Genomic DNA, 24,140 nt, shown 5'->3' with positions numbered 1-24,140 from the left:
CGCCCCCTCCATTCCCATCACCGGCCTCCCACTTGCTCTGGTCCCTTCCCGCCGTGCTAGGTCACCACGTGTCTCCTTCTTGCCAGGCACCGCACCCCCTGCCCCTGTCTCCACTGCTGCCGTGAATGCCGAGTCTGTGGACATCCTGCGCCATTTGCAGGTTGGTCAGACTGCGATGCCTAATGTCCTCCATGGCCACACCCGAGTGCTCACCCAGATGGAGGCATACATGGAGGGCATCTCAGCTGCGCAGTCTGACCAATGCCAGTTGCTGAGGTCCATAGACGCGACACTGACTGCAGCAGTGGGTCTCCTGCAGAGCTACGTCACCCCCCTACCCCTGCACCATCCACACTTCCCACTCCCATGCCTGTCCAAAGCACACCCAGACATACCCATGCACGCACCCCACCAGACACAGGCACCACACCACCAGGGAAGGCCAAGCGCACACCTCCTGTCACGCACACGCAGGGTGAAGTAGGCACACCCACTGGGTCGGGGGGAAAAAGGAAGACACGCAGCCACAGTGGGAGTCCACATTCATCACAACCCACTCCCTCCAAATCCACTCCCCTCAGCTCTCCTGGCCAAGATTCCACCAAAGAATCCTTCCTGGCCGCTCTGTCCCTGAGCCCCAGTGTGACACCACCCCGCAAGCGGTCGAAGGAGTCCCCGGTCAGGGTAGTTGAGTCCCCCCCTCTGTCCACACCCTCCCCCAGTAGCGCTGCGACCCATCCCTCCGACACCCCCCCTCCTTGGGGCCTGTGGTTCCTTCGGGTGCAGGGGAGACGCTGGAGGACCTTGCAACCGTGTGCAGCGCCATTCTCACCTCCACCTTTGGCGCTGCCCCACCCCCTGCGGTGGAGTCCTCCGTCCCTGCACCCACAACACCTACCCTTGCCCCTCCTGTCCCTGCGGTGCCTGGTCCTTCCCCACCACATGATGCCCCCCCCTTTGGAAGCAAAGGAGGTATGAACTGTGCAGGCAAGCTAGGGGACACGCGTCCCTATGTGTCCCCAACCAGGAATTGGACTATGGACTGCCCTATGGGCCTTGTACATATTGAACTTTTAATAACAAATGTTTTTTAATGCTGAATAAAGCAATGTTTTTTTCCCTTTGCACACTACTGCTTTTCTGGTATTGCTGTTGGTGGTGCTGCTCCATGATTTGGGGTGGGGATAATGTGTTAGGTGTCTGGGAAATGTAGTAGTATGCTGCTCATGGGGTGGACCCTGGCATCTGTGTGCCATCACAAGGTATTTGCAAAATAACTTTGTTCATGTAAGCTCTTACTGCATGGTGACATTGTCCCAAGGTATGTTCCTTCCTCTGTGGACCCTGAAATCTTCCCTGCAGGGTGTTTCCTAAATGTTGTGCTGAGCTGTGTCTACATATCCTTGGTGTGTGACGGATCCGTTCAACTTTGCCCATGCATGCTGGGCAATGTCTCCACCTGCATCATTTGTGGCATCCTTGGTGGTCACTGTACTTGTGTGTGGAGTATATTGACGTGACTTCATGTGGACATGTTCCCTTTTACACACTATGCATGTGTGTACTCCCAGCCTCGCACACATGTTATATGTTCTGCAGGGTCTTTGAGCACCTGACTGACAATTGTGGGCATTGTATCTGTGGGTACTGCACCCTTTTCTTTCCATGGGCACTGCTGGGGGACTCTGCACCCACCCCTCCTATGTCTGGGCACTGCTGGGAGGACTCTGCACCCACCCATCCTGTGTCTGGGCACTGCTGGGAGGACTCTGCACCCACCCCTCCTGTGTCTGGGCACTGCTGGGAGTGATAGGCACCCACCCCTCCTATGTCTGGGCACTGCTGGGAGGACTCTGCACCCACCCCTCCTGTGTCTGGGCACTGCTGGGAGTGATAGGCACCCACCCCTCCTATGTCTGGGCACTGCTGGGAGGACTCTGCACCCACCCCTCCTGTGTCTGGGCACTGCTGGGAGGACTCTGCACCCACCCCTCCTGTGTCTGGGCACTGCTGGGAGTGATAGGCACCCACCCCTCCTATGTCTGGGCACTGCTGGGAGGACTCTGCACCCACCCCTCCTGTATCTGGGCACTGCTGGGAGTGATAGGCACCCACCCCTCCTGTGTCTGGGCACTGCTGGGAGTGATAGGCACCCACCCCTCCTATGTCTGGGCACTGCTGGGAGGACTCTGCATCCACCCCTCCTGTGTCTGGGCACTGCTGGGAGTGATAGGCACCCACCCCTCCTATGTCTGGGCACTGCTGGGAGGACTCTGCACCCACCCCTCCTGTGTCTGGGCACTGCTGGGAGGGCTCTGCACCCACCCCTCCTATGTCTGGGCACTGCTGGGAGGACTCTGCACCCACCCCCCCTGTGTCTGGGCACTGCTGGGAGTGATAGGCACCCACCCCTCCTATGTCTGGCCATGTACGCTCGCGACATACACGGGTGGGGGTACGCTCCGAACATACACTGGTGTGGTGTGGGTACGCTCCATACATACACGGGTGGGGGTACGCTCTGTACATACCCGTACCCACGCTCTGCAGGCCTGGGTACAGCCCGTACCCATGCCTTTGGAACGTGGGTACGGTGCGTACCCCCATTGTTGGGGTGCCGTAGGGGTCCGCATCGTACCCAGGCCTTCAGGGCCTGGGTACGGTGCGTACCCCTACGGCACCCCATTGGGGGTCCCACCGTACCCAGGCCTTAAGAGCGTGGGTACGGGTCATACCACGCCCACCCCTACATCACCCCAACAATGCTGGTACGGCCCGTACCCAGGCCTTTGGAACGTGGGTACAGGCCGTACCGCCATTGTTGGGGTGACATAGGGGTGGGCGTGGTACGACCCGTACCCACGCTCTTAAGGCCTGGGTACGGTGGAACCCCCAATGGGGTGCCGTAGGGGTACGCACCGTAACCCAGGCCTTCAGAGCGTGGGTACGGGCCGTACCACACGTACCCCTACGTCACCCCAACAATGCTGGTACGGCCCCTACCCAGGCCTTTAGAACGTGGGCACGGGCCGTACCGCCATTGTTGGGGTGACGTAGGGGTGGGCGTGGTATGACCCGTACCCACGCTCTTAAGGCCTGGGTACGGTGGGACCCCCAATGGGGTGCCGTAGGGGTACGTACCGTACCCAGGCCTTCAGAGCGTGGGTACGGGTCGTACCACGCGTACCCCTACGTCACCCCAACAATCCTGGTTCGGCCCGTACCCAGGCCTTTAGAACGTGGGTACAGGCCATACCGCCATTGTTGGGGTGACATAGGGGTGGGCGTGGTACGACCCGTACCCACGCTCTTAAGGCGTGGGTACGGTACGTACCGGAATTGTGGTGTTGCCGGTTCGCGTCAACATCCACTTCCGTTGTGGCGGGCGCATGTGTTGCTGGACATTCCCCCCCCCTCGAAGTGACCAGGCCCTGAAGGTCAGGTATGTCCAGGTCAGGTATTTGTGACTTATGTGTCCTGCCCCTGCCCCCCCTTTGCCCCTGGGTGTTGTTCTGACCTTCTACGGCGTCTGCGTCGGTTCCTGTAGAGCAGGTGGACTGCTATGAGGGCTGAGATGATACGTAGATTCGGGTCCATGGTTGTCCGTCGCTTACAGGTGCTCCTTGTGCGCGTCGTCCTGATTTCCCGGCAGTTTTTGGCAGCCAGAAAATATAATCCGTGCGGGGTGACGTCGGTACGGATCGTACTTCCTGGTTCGTGAAACGCAGCCTGAATGCGTTCCGACGTCACGTCGGCGCTTTCCCGGATCACATTTGTATGTATATTTTCGTCGGTCGGTGTTTTGTATGAATCGTACGGAAATAGTGTTTCCATACGAATCGTGCTTGCATTTTTGTACTGTTTTTTGACCGGGTACGAGTCGGACGGAGAATACGCTCCGACCGACGGTTCGTACCCGGTTTTTCCAGGATCCGAATCGGCACCTAAATGGTCCAGGTTTGATATTGAAATCAGGGAATTATGGGTTGTCTTCAGATGGCTTGCTCAAGGAGGTGCAGTGTTATAAGCGTAACAAAAGGTGTGATGAGAAACGTTTGCAGCATGCCATCTATTATTGGAAACAAAGGTGCCGATTCCGATCCTGGAAAAACCGGGTACGAACCGTCGGTCGGAGCGTTTTCTCCGTCCGACTCGTACCCGGGAAAAAAACCCTACAAACTTGCAAGTACGATTCGTACGGAAACACCATTTCCGTACGAGTCGGAAAAAACACCGACCGACTGAAAAATACATACGAATGAGATCCGGACGTGATGTCCGGACGGAGGTAGGCTTGTTTTTACGTACCAGCAAGTACGATTCGTACCCACAGCAGTCCGGACGGCAATATTTTTACGGCACCCAAAAAGTGCCGGAAAAGCGAAGTACGCCGCGATGCCAGCGGAATAGGGGGCCCGGTACGCGCCGTACCCCCCCCAGCCCCCGTATGTATGCGCCGAACACCCCCCCAGCCCCCGTATGTACGCGCCGAACCCCCAGCCCCCCCTGCGGAAGTACGCGCCGAACCCCCAGCCCCCCGTGTATGTACGGACCGTACCCCCAGCCCCCCCGTGTATGTACGGACCGTACCCCCAGCCCCCGTGTATGTACGGACCGTACCCCCAGCCCCCCATGTAAGTACGGACCGTACCCCCACCCGTGTAGGTATGGACTGTACCCCCAGCCCCCCGTGTAAGTGCGGACCGTACCCCCACCCGTGTATGTACGGAGCGGACCCCCAGCGTGTAGGGGGTCCGCTCCACACATACACGGGTGGGGGGGTACGGTCTGTACTTACACGGGGGGGCTGGGGGTATGGTCCGTACATACACAGGGGCTGGGGGTACGGTCCGTACATACACGGGGGGCTGGGGGTACGGTCCGTACATACACGGGGGCTGGGGGTACGGTCCGTACATACACAGGGGGCTGGGGGTACGGTCCGTACATACACGGGTGGGGGTACGGTCCGTACATACACGGGGGCTGGGGGTACGGTCCGTACATACACGGATGGGCTGGGGGTACGGTCCGTACTTACACGGGGGGCTGGGGGTACGGTCCGTACATACACGGGGGGCTGGGGGTACGGTCCGTACTTACACGGGGGGCTGGGGGTACGGTCCGTACTTCCGCGGGGGGGCTGGGGGTTCGACGCGTACATAAGGGGGCTGGGGGGGGTTCGGCGCGTATGCGGGCACATGTCTCCATGGTTGCTATGGGAGTTCGGTCTGTACGGTGTTTTTTCCATGCAGTTGTAACATCGGACGCCCGGTACGGATCGTACTTGCGCGCTCGGACTTGAGTTTTCACATTTGTACGTAAAATCGTCCGGGGACGTGTCGGAAACGTTTTCCGACCCGAGGATGTGTGGGGGAATTTTCCCAATACGATTCGTATGGACTTTTTCCCATACGAATCATACTTGCCAGTTTGTACGGTACTTGTACGATTCGTACGGATAAAAATATGGATACGATTCGTACGGGGACATTTTTTCCAGGATCTGAATCGGCACCAAAATGTTTTAAAATTGCATGCAAATGCAGTTTTCACCAGATCTTTTAGGGATTAGCCAGAGTGCCTTTGCTTCTAGGATGTACATGGTTGCAATGGAATTTGCTAAATGGGGTAACTAACTGACGTGGCAGTAATGGATTAATCATGCAGGCAGCATGGCACAGATACCATTTGTGCACGATTCGTATCCCTTAGCACAGTATAACTTAGATTAAATGAATACCTCCACACTTTTTGTTTGTGCCAAGGTCTTTGGAACCCCCTAAATCCGCCTGGCCCTGATTGCAATTTGGATTGCACTTTGCACTTGCCCCACTATTCACCCCCCACCCCTTTGCTCTTCCGATTCTCGAATTTAGCACATTCAAAAGACCACTGTATTTTGTGGGTCCTGTAGATGCCTTGATGGTTAACTGCTTAACAGGTCTAGCTCTTAGGATTTTGACAGATGATTAGTTGAGCGAGTGCTACAAGTGAACATGTTGTGGGAAACATGCATAAAATGGTGGAATTGAAAAGGCTATGGCTTTTAATTGATGGTGGTACTAAGGCAGATTTCAAAACAATACACTAAAATGTTTATGACATTTAAAATAGAGTATACATTTGGTATTGAGGGATCATACTTGTGAATAATTGTATTTCAAGCCCTCTTACCTCCCTAGCAAAACCAGTAACACGTTAAAGTGGCAAGGACCAGAGTCTTCCGATGACCAAGGTATCTCTTTCAATATAAGGAGCTATCACAGATCAACAGAAGCATGGAGGCAGAGTTTGTCATCTGAAAATGCATTCAATCCTGCATAGGTCTCACTATTGCTTACTCCCCAGCCTTTTAACCCCTTCCATGCTGCGCAGATTCCGCCGCTGTGCTGACGGTATCTTGCGCGGGCGTGGTCATGACGGAACGGTTCCGTCATGAGCACAGCTCAACCGTGGCTCATGACGGAACCGTTCCGTCATGAGCACCGAAGGGGTTAAGTACTAGTTGTCAAGAATAATAAGCATTATGGGGGCTAAATGCATTACTATCACACAACTGAAATAGTTAAGAAAGCTGAGAAATTGGAGTGCGACCAAGGTCTCAAAGAAGGCTTAATTGCTACATCATTGCATACATTTCTCTCTTTATTAAAAATATTATTTAAATATTCTATTTTAATCTCAGTGTTCGACACAGATGACTCAGTTTGGAGCCTATGTAAGAGATAAACAATCCTACAACACAAACAACAGAGCAGAACACTGCATTAAGAGAAAGAGGACATCTGTGGAATTCAGATGCTTCAATACTTGCAATCCCTAATCTAATTTAGCATAACAAACCCAGATTCAAGAAAGTCAAGAAACCTAAGAATCAAGGATATCAGAGACAGATGGAACACCCACAGCAAAGGAACTTTCCATAGCCACTAAAAACCCATGCACAAACAGGCGACCTTTGAGAACTCACTGAACCTGGGAGGAAAGATGCTGAAGGAATGCCCAGCTGGACATAGAATCCATCTGACTCTACTGCAAGGATTGACTGAAGGACTTTGACTCCAACTGGCATTAGGAGTGTTTTTTCAGGAACCACTGGCTCTGGTCCCCTTATACTGTTTGAAGGAGAGTAGAGATATGGACCTGCTGGGTGAAACCTGAAGGAAGGAACTTCTGTTCACAGGCACTTGGTGGTGCTCATCTTCTTCTGTGGACTGGTTCTTTAGCTTTTTGACCTCGATTAGGATGGGACTACTGACTACACTGCTAACACACAGGTGCCCTGCAAGACAGTCAAAGGCATGGAAGATGGGGAGTGTGACAGCGAGGGTACTCTGCTGATGGGCTGTAGAGGGGCTCCACAGAAAGTCTCAGAGAGAAGGTAGGTGCCAGAGTCATGACAGTAGGCAGGTCCAGTGTCTAGTGAAACCCAACTCTAGGAAGAAAAATATATCTTAGAGGCCAGGAGGCTTTAAGAAACTATACCTGCAGAAGAATCGGCCCTGCGGGGCCTGAGAAAAAAGCCTGAGAAACTACTAATTTTAATGTATTTTATAATTTTAAAATTAGATAAAAATTCACAAATATATATATATATATGTACATTTATATATCATTTTAAAGTTATAAAATAAATTTAAATTAATAGTCTAATTGTTTTCAAGTAAATATATATGAACTATTATGTTTGTGTGTTTAACTTTTTTTAATTAAGTTTATTATTTTTTTAAATTTATATTAAATCTTTATATTCATTTTAATATTTAACATATTTAGGTGCCGATTCCGATCCTGTAAAACCCGGGTACAAATGGTCGTACGGAGCGTTTTCTCCGTATGACTCGTACCCGGGAATTCCACCGTACAAACCAGCAAGTACGATTCGTACAGAAATACCATTTCCGTATGAATCGTAAAAAACACCGTACGGCTAAAAAATACATGCAATTCCGATCCTGGACAGCGCGTAGGCGACGTCCGCACGGAGTCAGGTAGCGTTTTACGGACCAGCAAGTACGATTCGTACCCACAGCACTCCGCACGACTATATTTTTACGGGAGCCAAAGAGTGCCGGAAAAGCTAAGTACGCTGCGATGCACGAGGAAAAGGGGGCCCGCTACGTGACGTACACACAATCACCCACATCGTATGTGTCATCATATACGGTGCGTACCCCAACATTGCATATGTACGGACCGTACCCCCCACCCTGTATGTACGGACCGTACCCCCCACCCCCCCATATGTACGGACCGTACCCCCCACCCCCTGTATGTACGGACCGTACCCCCACCCCCGTATGTATGGACCGTACAACCCACCTGCGTATGTACGCACCGTACCCCCACCCGCGTATGTACGCACCGTACCCCAGGCATACCCCAATCCTTGCGTATGTATGCACCGTACCCCAGGCGTACCCCCCACCCGCGTATGTACGCACCGTACCCCAGGCGTACCCCCCACCCGTGTATGTACGCACCGTACCCCAGGCATACCCCAATCCTCGCGTATGTACGGTCCATACATACGCAAGGATTGGGGTACGCCTGGGGTACGGTGCGTACATACGCGAGGATTGGGGTACGCCTGGGGTAAGGTGCGTACATACGTGGGTGGGGGGTACGGTCCGTACATAGGGGGAGTGGAGGGTACGGTGCGGATGTACGCGGGAGGGGTGGGAGGCTGGGGGGCCGTACAACTCGTACCCCGGGCACAAGTGTACTCGGGGTAGGGCTCGTACAAAGTTCGCTCCGTACCGAGCCTTTTCCATGCGCTTGTGTTTTCGGACGCGCGGTACGGATCGTACTTGCGCGCTCGGACTTCAGTTTTATGATTTGTATGTAAAACTGTCCGGGGACGTCTCGTAGACTTTTCCCGAGGCGATTCGTATGTATTTTTCACGTACGAATCGTACTTCGCCGTTTGTACGGGACTTGTATGTAAAAAAATACGGATACGAGTCGGACGGGAAAAAAAAATCCAGGATCGGAATCGACCCCTTAATATTTATTTTATTTTACATATATTTAAAAGTCGATATTTTGTACAACTATATTTTTTACTTCGATTTTTTTTCTCGATATTTTTGTACTTACCTGTTTAAGTACAGGTAGTCGATATTTTTGCATTCTACATTTTTTTGCTTCTATATTCTTCACATCGATATTTTGTCAGTGAACCGAAACAGCAAGCTGTTAACACTTTTAGAAATAATCAATAGATGGATATTGTGAATGCAGAGACAAAACGCATTTGCCATTTAGTCCGAGTGTCTGCACCCCATCACCCAACCGATCTTACAGAGCAAGTATTGCCTGAACAACTCAGGTCACTAGCTCTTATAAGAAGTGTCTTTTTGTGGGAAATTGATGGAAATAAAATCACTCATGTACGAACGTGGGTTACTAGTGGTAAAGGATGTTAGTCATTTACAAGTAATTAAAAACAAACAAAAATTTAACAACAAAAATATTTAAAAACCAAAAGAAATTAAAAAAATATATAAATATGTTAAGCATTAAAATACAAATATATTTAATATTAATTAAGATAAACATATTATAATGTTAAATACATGACAAATACCTACAAATATTATATTAAATAAAAGAAACAATATTTCAAAACACAGAAATATTTTTAATTAGAAAAATATTTAGAAACAAAAACAATAATTATTACATAAATTAACTTTTTTTTAATTTCCTACACTATAGAACCGCACAATTTACAACCCACATCTAAATTTAAATAAAAATTAATTACTTAATTAACAGAATTAATTACGAATTAAAGAAATATTATTAATTATAAAACAAATTAAAACTTATAAAAATTATTTAACTTCCCACACTTTACCCCTATAATCCCCACAGCCCACAGCTAAATTTAAACAGTAAAAAAATGTATTACACAATTGCAACTTATTTTCAATGAAAAAGTAAGTAAAATTGATTTACTCCCCACACTGTACCCTTATAACAATAAAATTCACACACCAAAAATATAAACAAACCCTAATTAAATATAAATTAAATATTAGTTAACAACTAATTATTACTTAATTAAACATAAATTACGTCACAACCTTAACCCTACAAGCCACACCTAAAAAATCACACAATTACCATAATTAATTATCAATTAATTAGTTAACATAAATTAACAAATTATTAGTTACTTAAACATACATTGATTCCCACCCTTTACCCATATAAACCCTACAACCTGTACCTAACAACCTAACATTAATTACATAATTTTCATAATTCATTTTCAATCAATCAATATTATTATTATTAATTAATTAAAAATAGATTACCCCCCCTTACCCCATAAAACCCACAACCCACACCTAAAGAGACCATACAATTACCTTAATTAATTAGTTAATATAAATTGACAATTATTTATCAATTAATTGGACATAAATTACTTCCCACCCTTTTACCCCTATAAACCCCACAACCTGCACCTAAAATTAATTACACTATTTCCATAATTATTTTTCAATTAATATTCATAAATGAATAACTAATTATTAATGAATCAAATGTAAATTACTTCCAATCCCTTACCCTTATAAACCCCACAACCAGCGCCTAAAACAAATTACACAATTACCATAATTCAATATTAATTAATTCTTATTAACAACCAATTAATAATTAATTACAAATACATTATTTCCCACAATTAACAGTATAAAATCTAATGAATTAAATAAATTTAAAAATGCTCAGTAATTTATTATAATTAAATTACTTCCCACCCTATCCCCTATACACCCACAACCCACTACGGAACAAAATATTGCAAAATGTAATTAAAATAAAATTCATAACTACTAAAAATGTAACACATATATAAAAAAATATATATTAAAAAAAAATACTTATACAAGAAAACATGCATCACATACATTGAAAATATAAACTAAAATACATAACACTAATTTAAAAAATCGATATATTAAACAACTATATATTTGCAAACAATATTAATGACTTCTATATTTAAAAAAACAAAATTTCAACCCTTAAATTCGATATTCTTGATCACGATATTTCCAACTCGATATTTGTGTAAGTGGACATTTCCAACTCAATATTCTGTCTCAACCCCAGTCTATTTTACACTGTTACCTAATTTTTTTATTTAACCATAGGCCGCTTTCTTTTGAGTTGAATGTCTCGGGACTCTTAACCCATGTTTTTCTTGGAATTTCCAGTTTACACTTTATTTACACCACAGAGATGATTTAAGATATCAGTGAATTTTTTTAAATAAACTTTCAAACAGTCTCATGGGTATTTTTTTATGGCATAATCTAAAACCATTCTTAAATGACCACATCCTGCATATTTCTTAGCAATGTTAGTGTCATCAAAAACATGATTGGTTATTGCACAAACTGTTGAGCAAAATCGAGAAGAGATATGCATTCTTATTCCAAGCAAGTGATCATCTTCAAAATCATAAATGGATAACTTTGATGATTATAGAGGTCCAATTATCGCTATAATAATAGAGCATATAACCCAGCTTTTCTAATGTATCAAAATTTCACAAGTTAAGAACCATAGGTAAGTTATTCGAATTGGAAATTGCAATGCCAACGTTTAAAAATAGGTCAGTAAAAATATTATTCATGAAATGTTTGAACCCTGGGTACCCCAAACAACATAGCTGTTATTATGTACTTTACCCATACTTGCACACAATTAAAAGCAATTATTCATGAAGTAGAGGTAGATGCAGAATGGCAAACTCTCACAAAGTCAGTTACTAACTACAAGGTGGGGTTGATAACTGTTCAGTTGTTTAAAACTGAAGTTGTGGCCACAGCCATTGATAAATTCCACTTCTATGGAGAAAGGAATACTTCTATTTTTACTCTTCCTATCTGTGATTCATAATGGATCACAAATCTATTTTCAAGTGGGAAAAAAAGTCTGGTTCATAAAAGGGCTTTGATACATTTTAAAACAAATATGCCCCCACAAACTACCTCTGTACATATAGTCCTGTGATTCACTCACAGACTTCTATTTGCTTCCACAGAAGAGCAGTGCCTCCACCTCCCCCTCCGAGTGCCACTGGGACAGTAGGAGCTGACGTCCCACCTGCTTCAGGTAGGATTCGTATTTCAAGTAGCAATGTACTGTTTTCTTTTTTAATAGAATTCTGAATAAATTTTCATCACCCTTGCAATTATAATGTGCCTATTAACCCCTTGAGTGCCCCGCCCTTTCCCCCTCCTGTGCCGGGCATTGTATTAGCGGGCGGGGTCCATGACGAGATAGTCTCGTCATGGGCACAGCGCAACCGCGCTCCATGACGAGACTATCTCGTCATGGGCACAGAAGGGGTTAAGGGGCTGATTCCGATTCTGTAAAAATATTCCCCGTACGACTCGTATCTGGATTTTTTACTGTCCGAATCGTACAAGTCCCGTACAAACTGGCAAGTACGATTCGTATGTTAAAAAGTCCATACGAATCGCATTGGGTAAATTCCCCGACACGTCCTCGGGTCGGAAAAGGTGTCCGACACGTCCCCGGATATTTTTACGTACGAATCTGAAAACTGAAGTCCGAGCGCGCAAGTACGATCCTTCCCGTCCGTCCGAATGCACAACCGTATGGAAAAAACACCGTACGGAGCGAACTCCTATAGCAACCATGGAGACATGTGCCCGCATACGCGCCGAACACCCCACCCCAGACCCCGTATGTACGCGCAGAACACCCCCCAGCCCTCGTATGTACGCGCCGAACACCCCCCTAACCCCGTATGTACGCGCCAAACGCCCCCCCGTCCGCGGATGTACGCGCCGAACCCCCACCAGTGTATGTTCGGAGCGTACCCCCACCCGTGCATGTATGGAGCGTACCCACACCTGTGTATGTACGCGCCGAACCCACACCAGTGTATGTATGGAGCGTACCAACACCTGTGTATGTTCGGAGCGTACCCCCACCCATGTATGTACGGAGTGTACCCCCACCCGTGTATGTTCGGAGCGTACCCCCACCCGTGTATGTTCGGAGCGTACCCACACCCGTGTATGTTCGGAGCGTACCCCCACCCGTGTATGTTCGGAGCGTACCCCCACCCATGTATGTACGGAGCGTACCCCCACCCCTGCATGTATGGAGCGTACCCACACCCGTGTATGTACGCTCCGAACCCCCACCAGTGTATGTATGGAGCATACCAACACCCCACCAGTGTATGTTCGGAGCGTACCTCCACCCGTGTATGTACGGAGCGTACCCCCACCCGTGTATGTATGGAGCGTACCAACACCCCACCAGTGTATGTTCGGACCGAACCCCCACCAGCGTATGTATGGAGCGTACCCCCACCCCACCAGTGTATGTTCGGAGCATACCCCCACCCGTGTATGTTCGGAGCGTACCCCCACCAGTGTATGTATGGAGCGTACCAACACCCCACCAGTGTATGTTCGGAGCGTACCCCCACCCGTGTATGTACGGAGCGTACACCCAGCCCCAATGGACGGTGCGGACCAACACCCTGCCTGTGTCTGAACGTACCCTACCCCAGGACCCTACACCAGCACCCTCACCCAACCTCGCGCATGTACGAGTCGTACTAAGCCATAGCAAAAGTCAGCACTGTACAACAACATGGCCCATGTACGCACCGTACAGATGCCAAAAACACTCGTACTGAACCAGGACAAAGCAAAACAACACAAGGAGAGTCAATTCGATTCGCACAACACCACAAAACATGTCCAACAAGCCCAAATACATCCTATACACTGACCTGCAACTGCCAAACAGCCAAACAGAGGCCCAAAACACAACCACTCCTTATAACACACCCACCCAAAGTTCAAACACAGCCACAGCCACAAATGGACCAATAAAAAGGCCCAACACACACAAACCATGATCCTTTGCAACAGATCCACTACTGCCAGACCACAGAGACAACGCACTACACCATACTACATACATCAATACACCTTACACTTGCACTCCTTCACACAACCACCATCACAAACACCCCCTCATCACATTCACTCACACAACCATCCACACCCACACCCCCACAACCATTCACACCCACACCCCACACCATGCCCACTAACAGGAATCCAAAGTTCACAAAGGAGGAGCTGGAGATCCTTGTCGACGAAATCATCAGAGTCGAGCCACAGCTCTTTGGAACATTGGTCAGACAGGCCAGCATAGCCGAAAAATCAGCCATGTGGCAGAGGATTGTCAATTCTGTGAATGCTGTTGGGGCCACCAGAAGGACCATGCATGAGTGCCAAGCCAGGTGGTACGATCTGCGGAGGACGGTCCACCGCAAAATGACGGACGATCACAACCAGGGGAACATCACTGGAGGAGGGCCGCCCCGCAGACGGGTACAATACCATCCCTGGGAGGAGAAGGTGATGGCCACGCTGCCGCCGGTGGGAGTACACGGACTAGAAGGAGTCCGAGACCCTGGTGAGTACACAAACAACTCACCTCACATGGGGGAACGCCATACACAACCAAAATCCCAATCATGCACGCAACCCCCCCAAAGCCAGCACCGGACACAACCACACTCCAAAAACACACACATGCCACTAGCGCCTCCATGCCCCATGCACCAAGCAAGGCCATGCCAAGTCACAGGCCACACAAAACACCAACACAAGACAGGATGTCCCCGATGCCGGGAGGGTGGGCCTCAAAAGTAACATTGAGCAACTCAGAAGCACACAATGCCCTCAGCCCATATGGCCCAGGGCACAGCCATACAAACAGTGTGTCCCCACACAGTACTGTGTTGCCTGCAAATGGTGGCCGCGTTGCAGGATGACATGGGTATGAAGGCACAATTTGCACATAACAGCAGCTAATGAAGATGCAACACTCTGAAAGAGTGTCAGCACACACCGCCACAGCAGCAGCGCAGACTCAGACACTCCGCCCAATGGGTGCCCGGTGATTAGAAACAAACCCACATGAACAAGCCAATGGCCTTTGAAAGACCTGCAAACTGTGTGTGCCCAGGAAGCTGGGCTGAGGTGACAGGGTGACACACAGAGGGAGGGAGAGGGGGAGAGAGAGGGAGGGAGACAGAGGGGGACACAGGGAGACAGACAGAGGGAGGGAGGAGGGTGACAGAGGGAGGGAGAAAGGGAGACAGAGGGAGACGGACAGAGGGAGGAGGGTGACAGAGGGAGGGAGAAAGGGAGACAGAGGGAGACGGACAGAGGGAGGAGGCTGACAGAGGGAGGGAGGGAGGGAGAAAGGGAGACAGAGGGAGACGGACAGAGGGAGGAGGCTGACAGAGGGAGGGAGAAAGGGAGACAGAGGGAGACGGACAGAGGGAGGGAGAGAGGGAGACAGAGGGAGACCAAATCACCCTTGGGTGGTGTGGCCATGTCCGCTCGTCAGCAGGTGGACTGTGTGCATGTAGACAAGGTTTGGCAGTGCCTTAACCCCCTCCTTTTTCCTTTGAGAAACACTGGGCCATGTGTCAATCCGTGCACGAGTACATCCGTGCTGCAGGCACAAACCTAACCTTACACCCAGTGTACCCACCCACTGTGTTTGTCAGAACCCTGTCACAAATGCTTAAGTTACCTACCTGCATTCTCAAATAGCACGGAAAAAACACCACTTGGCCACGTACAGTGCAACACGTAAGGCGGCTCTTCATGGCTCGCTACGCCCGCTCACTACACTGCTGCCTGCGTTCCAAAAAGATGCATCAACTAAGATTGTGTCACACATAGGTAAAGTGTCGAAAGCTGTGGCCAAGGGACATACCCATGCACAAGTGCACTGTGAGAGGAATGCAAGACATATCCAACTACCCAGAGGAACTGTGCCAACTCACAAAATGAATGAAATATGGATGTCGCATGTAACCCAATTAACATTGTCTCTCTCACACACAGGTCAACGTCGTCGATCTCCCCCCAACACTGGGGGGGAAGACTCACAGGACCAGGCTCTGCGTGATGAGGACCCCACCGGCAGCGACGACTCTCACCACTCCGTGGATGACCCAGACCAACCTGGCCCCTCTGGTGTCCAAACACCTGCAGCACCTGCGTCAGGTACAACTGTGCCAACCACCACCCCCATTCCTGCCACATCCCAGGAGCCACCCAGGAGCCCTGCCCGCACACGACAACACAGCCAGGCTGCCCAGGAGGGACATGGTGCTCCGGGCACCCAGGAGGAGGCAGGCGACAACGCAAATGCCATCCCTCAGGGGTCCCGGAGACCCGATGTGCCCACAACGGCAGGCCATGCGCAAGTGGGCAGGGGTGGTGGGAGTGGAGGACGGCGGAGGCGCGAACCTGACCAGTTGGCTCAGGAACCGGTAAAGTCACACGTCCGCAACATCCTGGACACATACCGGCGTGACACCAGGGGCATCAGCCAGGCCGTGGAGGCCCTCAACCAGATAAAGAACGTGCAGGCCGAGCAATATGCCAGTCAACAGCAACACCAAGGACGGATGGAGGCAAGACTGGCTGAGCTCGTGGCGGTGCAAACGGACATGACCCGTGTACTCCGTCGGATTGCCGAAAACATGGGCAACCCTCCCTGTGCCACCAGGCGAAGAACATCACCAGCCACAGGGAGGGATCAGGAGGAGGAGGATTCATCCGACGGAGCATCACAAGCATCGTCACGGCCTGCTTCTGAGGGTCCCCGCAGGAAGGTGGGTCGTCCACGCAAAAGACCGTGAGAGTCAGCGGAACATCACCATCTCCCAGGTCACCTGGCCTGGCACCTGGCCCTCTGGCCCAACAGCAGCACATCAGCAAATGACATTCTCTGCCATATGGACTTGCTGGTCACTGTCTGACCAATGTTGACAAAGACTGTGGCATAGACTCTGATGACTTCCAATGGCAAGGATGTCAACTCCCCCAGTGAATTTTGGATTCTACACACCCGGCAAGCATCTCTTGTCATCCCCCCCCAAACACGTACCCCACCACAAATAAAATTCACCACTATCAAGAGATGATGCCGTCATTTTGCATTATTCCATTACATGTGTGTGTTGTAAAGTCAAACGATGCCAGAGTATTTTAAATAACTACAACCATCCATACCCTGGGGTCTGAGTCTGGCACAGGACACAGATGGGTCACAATGTATCATCCAATACAGACATGGAGCACCATACTCACCCGTGATGGGCCCAACCAGCTCAGGGGGTGCCCGCACAACTGTGCCTACAGACCTATTTAGAAGAGCAACAGTCATGCGCAGAGGTCAGGGATCATGTGGAGTGTCCTGGGGTGCTACTCCCAGGTATGTGCAGACAGGTCGCAGAACCATGTCCTGCATGCTTGAGTCAGGTGGATGTGGAGAATGGTGGGCCGGCCAAGGTTGGATGCATGGAAATGGCACAATGGGGTCTTGGATCACAGTGCCACAAGGTCGTGTTGGGGTTGTGGGCTGCATCCTGAGTGTGGGCGTGGATTGAGAAGGTCATCCTGCAGCTGGCAGTGATCCATTCCCCCCATCTCTGTTGGACGTTGATGTGGCTTGGTCGGCGGATGTAGAAGCAGAGCTGTGCAGATGCACCCTGGATGTGGACAAGTATCATGGGAGTTGTAACGCACATGTCCGTAGAGTGCATGGTAGGATTAGACACGAATGTTGTAGTTGACCTGGGGGATGGTCTCTCTTGCCTTGAGGTGGATGGAACTGGGGATCTTGTGCATAATGCAGAGTGTGCTGCAGCATGAGGCACAGATGCTGCTGATCAGCATAGCACATGTCAGCAAGCAAGCAATGATGAACACCAGCTCGTTTGCGTGGACACTGGGTGCCCTTGCTGCAGGGCCTGCAGCAGCATGCGCCATGTCAAGAAAACAATGCCACAAGTTGCACACAAAGACAAGGATCTCAGGAAGGAACTATGCAAAAGGTGTATGTCAAGGAAGGAATGTCTGGTTCAACATGGGACACACACTCACAATGGATGCACGTGCAGCACAGTGGCCGTCGTGGAGACTGACATGCCACAATACCTACACAGCCATGGACATCATGCACAATACAGATTCTAATCCCTGGCAAACAGCTTGCATCTTGCTACTCTACACATAGACTCATATGCACTATCTCTGATAACTATGCCAGACATGCCGCATGCACAGTGGCAACAGACCACCATTGACAGAGATGAGGCACCTTGGAGGCAGAGGGACACCTTTATTAGTCATGTGTGTCGGAATGCTAATGCAACTCTGTCAACACATACACAGGTCATGTGGATGAACATGTGGGACCGACACTGGCACCCCCCTTTGCACCACAGATGCTGGAAATCCATAGAACTGGCACACAAGTGACGGGTTACAGCTAAACACCCCCTGCTGCTCACGGAGAGGCTGCTATACACCATTGAGCCTCTAATGGGGAATTCACACACCATGTCAACCCAGTGCAACCCGTATGTTTCCGAGGGCAGTGTTAGACACATTGATGGCTTCATCACAATCCACAATCCCATTACAGATGACTGTCACCAAGTCTGACCATCAACTCAGGTGAATTCAGCTCCATGTCATGTGCCCCATGGTGATTCTACATGTATGCAAAGTAAACAAACATGAACAGGAGCAGTGCACACACATTCCAAACAAATACCACACCCAAAAAGCCGTGCTGCATCCCTTACCCTAAGGAGATTTTCAAACTTGTCCGTGCATGTAACGCTGATTCAGCACATGTTGCTGTGTTCATGAGGAGTAGCAGGAGCACAACAATGCCACCAGCAGACAGCATGCGCAAGTACCTGTGGATGAGAGACACACAAGGAGTCAGCCAAAAGAAGCACATCCGCATGCATGTGCATGTACTCGACACGTATAAGGTTGTCAACATGCTAGGTGACGATGATGACTCTGGAAAAACATTCTTCTATTGCACCATCACTCGAGTGACACATCCAAACACACCTCTGACTCACTTGGCAGACATGCAGATGGACACACACATTGCAACACATGCCACACACGGCCCAATGCGTGCACACTCAGACACTGGAACTCACCACTAAGCAAAGAAGTCGCGTATGAGCATACTACGGATGTCCTCCACCGCCTCCTCCTCCTCCACATCACTTGCTTCGTCACCAAGCCCTCCATCCTCCACGGGTGGATGGTCCTGCTCATCCGGATTCAGGATGAGTGGCACACCTTTCTCCATTGCCATGTTGTGCAGCATGCAGCACACAAGGAAGATCTTGCAGACCTTCACCGGTGCATATGGGAGTGCGCCACCAGTTTTGTGGAGGCAACGGAATCGGCTCTTCAGGAGGCCAAACGTCCTCTCTATCACTCGCCTGGTCCGCCCATGGGCGTTGTTGTAGCGGTGCTCGGCAGCCGTGCTGGGGTTGCGGAGAGGCGTGATCAGCCATGGCATGTTGGGATAGCCAGCGTCCCCTACATGGAAACATCATGGATAAAAGTGGGTCAGGAGAAGCAGTAAGACAGGAAGATGACACTAAATACAGGACTGCCAGAGTATACCCACCAACAATACATGCTTGTTCGTTGCGCAGCTGCTGCATCATTTCAGGCACCCTGCTACGCCTCATGATGTAGGCATCGTGTGCTGATCCTGGAAAACGAGCACAGACATGTGATATCACCATGTTGGCAAGACACACCACAAGGGCATTAATAGAGTGGTAATGCTTGCGGTTCCTATATGCTACCTCCTGTGCCTGTGGTGGTACCAAAGCCACATGTGTTCCATCTATGGACCCAATGACATGGGGCATCCCTCCCAGGGCATAGAACTCACGCTTGACACCTGTCAACTGCTCAGGATTTGGGAATTTGATGAACTCATCCAGGTGACCCAACATGGCCTCTAAAAAATCATGCAGAACACGGCTGAACATGGTTTGGGACATGCCACCGACATGAGCAATGGTATATTGAAAGGTACCCGTGGCAAAGAAATGTAGGGCTGCCATCACCTTAGTCTTGGGTGTCAGTGCAGTAGGATACCTGTGTAGCGGTTGGAGGTGTGCTTCCAGCCGGGCGGTCAAGTCCTCAATCAACGGTTGGCTGAAGCGGTAGCGGCGTATACAGTCACGTTCCCTCAGGGCAGCCAAGTCTGGCCTTGGTCGGGGGAGAGGCGGAGCCCTGCAGTAAATTTGAAGGGACAACGAAGAGTGGGTACAGTACACCACAAATGTCAATGTACTGAGCACATGTTCAACAGGCAATACACATATGCTACATACAGAGTCAGGTCTGTGCAACATATCTTGGACACGTATGCCAGGCAGGTGACACTCCTACCAAGAGCCAGCCACAAACGTGGATTCTCAAGCTCAACATGACATGGCATGAAACTAGCGGTGGGCCAGTGTGAGTGAACAGGCAGACGCATATGTGCAGAATAAGTATGTTAATCATACAGACAGGTTGCGGAACACTAGAGCACAGGTCACATGTCATATAAAAAGGACAGACCACACACCTTGCCATGAAGGAGTACATGTCAAGACTGATCACACATACATTGAGAGTATGCAGATATGTCCTTGTTTTGAAACTCCGTGTCGATGCATACATACACACCTTACGTCGGATTACACATGTGGGCTGGTGTGCGTAACAGTGTGCCATGCCCATCTACACACAGACACATGTTGGTTGCAGCAACTGCCGATGCATTTGACCAAACACCTACAGCAAACCTATGGGAACACATGACACACACATGACATAGTTACAGCGTGCAACGCGGGCATTCACATCTCAGGTGTAACATTCCATGTACCTGGCATCAGGGGACAGTTGCGGGTGTCGGTGACTGTGCCATGCCAGTGACGCATGGCGCAACAAGTCTGTACTACATGCACACATGTCAAAGGAGTGAAGGGGATGTGTGGCACACAGTGCACCATCACACATGACATGTGTACACAGCTCATCATACATTTATTTGCTTCACACCTCAGGAGTAATGTGCCACATAACAGCCTGACACACCTGTGCCCGACACATGTAGTACTGCACAGACAATGCCTTGATGTCCAGCCTTGGCCAAGTATGACAGCTCTATTCCTGTCTGTGTGCCGCCTGTCACCACTGTCAGGTGTGAAACGCACCGTACATACGCTCTGAGGGCGTGTGTACGGTCCCTATCACAATGGGAGTGCTGGCGTATGCGTACGCCATAGTAATACGGACCGTACAGGCGTGTGTACGGTCCCTATCACAATGGGAGTGCTGGCGTATGCGTACGCCATAGTAAGACGGATCGTACAGGCGTGTGTACGGTCCCAATCACAATGGGAGTGCTGGCGTATGCGTACGCCATAGTAATACGGACCGTACAGGCATGTGTACGGTCCCTATCACAATGGGAGTGCTGGCGTATGCGTACGCCATAGTAATATGACCCGTACACGCGTGTGTACGGTCCGCATTACTATGGCGTACGCATACGCGAGCACTCCCATAGTGATAGGGACCCTACACACGCGTGTACGGTCCGTATTACTATGTCGTACGCATACGCCAGCACTCCCATAGTGATAGGGACCGTACACACGCCCTCAGAGCGTATGTACGGTGCGTTTCACACCTGACAGTGGTGACAGGCGGCACACAGACAGGAATAGAGCACTCCCATAGTGATAGGGACCCTACACACGCCTGTACGGTCCGTTTCACTGCATTTGGGGTGCCCCAGGGCCGTGGAACGCACCATACCTGTGTGTAAATATTGAAATAACATAGGGGACACATGAGGGACAAGTATAAGGGCCTAAATGCATGCTGGTTGTCATGGAGACCGAGTTTAAAGTTTGCATTTTTGCATCAGGTGGCCAGCAGAAGTCGGTTGGAAACAATATACTTTGTTGCAAAGTGGTTGTTGACTTGACATCATGCTCAATTTTTAAACCATGCAAAGCCACTCACTGGGGTAGGTTTAAAGGGATTGGAGGAAACGTAGGATGCTAATGTGACTGACCAATCACTCTGTACTCCTGTACATGAAACAGGCCAGCAAGGCAGATATAAGGCAGCCAGGTCCCATGAGAGAGCACTTGCCTGCACATCCTTTCATTCCACAACACTGCTGCTGCTCGTGATTCCTCTGGCACCATGTCCAGGTCTGTGGAGAGGGCCCAGCCATTCACCATGGAGGAGAATATGACGTTGGTGGATGTGATCCTCCCACAGTACACCATGCTGTATGGTCGACCAGGGGAGCAGGTGAGTGCAGACTCCACTAGCTTAGACTGTGCCCCTTTTTTGTGACTGTGACTTCTGGCATTGTGTCCATGTGTGACAGACATGCAATGTTGTTTAGAGTGGGTCCCAGGGTGGGGAAGGCCTCATGTCTCCCATGCAGAGCATGCTGTAGTTCCTGTGTGCACTCCTCACTTGCATAGTGCTTACTGTGACAATCAATGCATGGTGCATGCCACATTCTGCCTGGCTACTCCTCCTGGGAATGTTGTTTCTACAGTCCTGGTATGATTATGTGGTCCCCCCAGTGTGACAGGTGACAGTACCCATAGATGTGTGTTTGTTTAGTGTACCTGTGCTGTGAGTGTCCAAATGATGTGTTCGTCCCCTGGACATTGGTGTGTGTGTGTGTAAGTCCCCTGTCATGTGGGTGAGTGCATATGGGGAGTGTTGCACACCAGCTGCATGAGGGATGGATATACCCTGCCCATCTGATGTGAGCAGGGAGCAGTGCTGTGTGACTGCCGTGCTGAGCCAGCCCCACACCTGTGACACCCCCCAGTCTAGTGGCACATGGGCAGAGTGAGGTTTGTACCCGCAGTTGGCAATGGCAGGTGATTGTCCTGTGCCTGTGTGTGTCTGTGTACTCTGCTGAGGTTGCGTCAGTGGGCTGGGGCATGTGACTGCTTTGAGGTGCTGTACATAATCCTGATGTAGCTTGTGATGCACAGTGTGATCCAGGATCCTTGATTGTGTGGCACTCCTCATGCCACCTGTGTACTTTCAATCCCACGTAGTGCATTTGGCCTTCCCCAGAGGATAATGTCCCTATGACAAAGGTGCAATGAGTTGCCTGCATACCATGGGCTGTTCAAACAAGACAAATTATTAATATGTGTGTCTCTGTGTCATTGCTCAGGTGTATTAAAGTATTCTCACTTTTGCATCCTCACAGGTAGGCGTCCATGCCAAGGGGGAGATATGGAAGCAAGCCGTCAGTGCCGTGAGGAAGACGGAGGGTCGGAAGCGGTGCCTAGCCCAGGTGAGGAAACGCTGGCAGGATATCCGGTGCTGGACGAGGAGGATCGCATGGGTCCTGCTGGGGGACTCACCTGAGAGCCACAAGAACCGTGGGCGCCGGCGTCTGACCCACATCCATAAGCGTGTGCTGGCGGTAGTCTTCCCTGACTTGGATAGGCGCTTACGGGAGAAGCAGCAGCAGGAAGGGGGTAGGTACATGTGTGTTTGTTGTGTGTCACCAGCTTTTGCAAGTGCGCAGTTGCATGGATACACTGCCAGGGTTTAAATGTGCAGTGCATGACCTGTTCCCCAAAGTAAACCGGTGCTGTTCTTCCTCTCTTCCACTCCTTGCCATGTGTTCCCTGGTCTGTGTGTAGTCACTCTTGCACAAGGTTATCTAGGCTGGCAGTTAATCCAAGTGCCCAATGCTTGCAGCATCATGTGTGGGGATGGTGTGTAACAGGTTTTGGGACCTTGCCTGTGCCCTGGCCAGTTCAGTCATTGTGGGGTCCATGTCAGTTGGCACTGATGGTGAGTCCCGACATAGGAGTGTGTCTTAAAAGTGTACTGCCTTACAGCATGCATGTCCAATGTTGTGCCCTCTGACATGATGTGCATGAGTGGGAGTAATGCATAGTGCAGGGAGGGTTGCTTCAGTTGCAGTCATATCCATCCAGGACCATGGAGGAGTGTGGCCACTACCGTGCCCTGGGGCACCTTTTCCTAGGTATCATGTGTGTCATCCAACAATGTGGACATTCTCTGTGTCTTCGGCATAGGTTGGGCTCTGTGGCATTGTACCCTGGCCTCATCTGTATTTACGTAAACTGTGCTACATGTGTCCACTGTACAGTGTGACCCAATTTTGCTTGTGCA

General features: G+C 50.0%; 1 protein-coding gene across 1 annotated transcript in view; it reads left to right on the top strand.

Annotated features, from left to right (window-relative positions):
* The window catches only part of PRR29 (proline rich 29), an 845,024-nt gene that overhangs the window by 726,417 nt on the left and 94,467 nt on the right, over positions 1–24,140 (top strand). The window contains exon 4 of the mRNA XM_085599757.1: positions 12,071–12,141. Within this exon, the coding sequence (XP_085455883.1) occupies positions 12,071–12,141 (71 nt within the window). The remainder of the gene's footprint in view (positions 1–12,070; positions 12,142–24,140) is intronic.

Source organism: Triturus cristatus, chromosome 1_1 (genome assembly GCF_964204655.1).
Source record: "Triturus cristatus chromosome 1_1, aTriCri1.1, whole genome shotgun sequence".
NCBI classification, from domain to species: Eukaryota; Metazoa; Chordata; class Amphibia; order Caudata; family Salamandridae; genus Triturus; species Triturus cristatus.
Note: the sequence above shows the minus strand (reverse complement) of the source record. Positions and strands in the feature narration are given on the sequence as shown.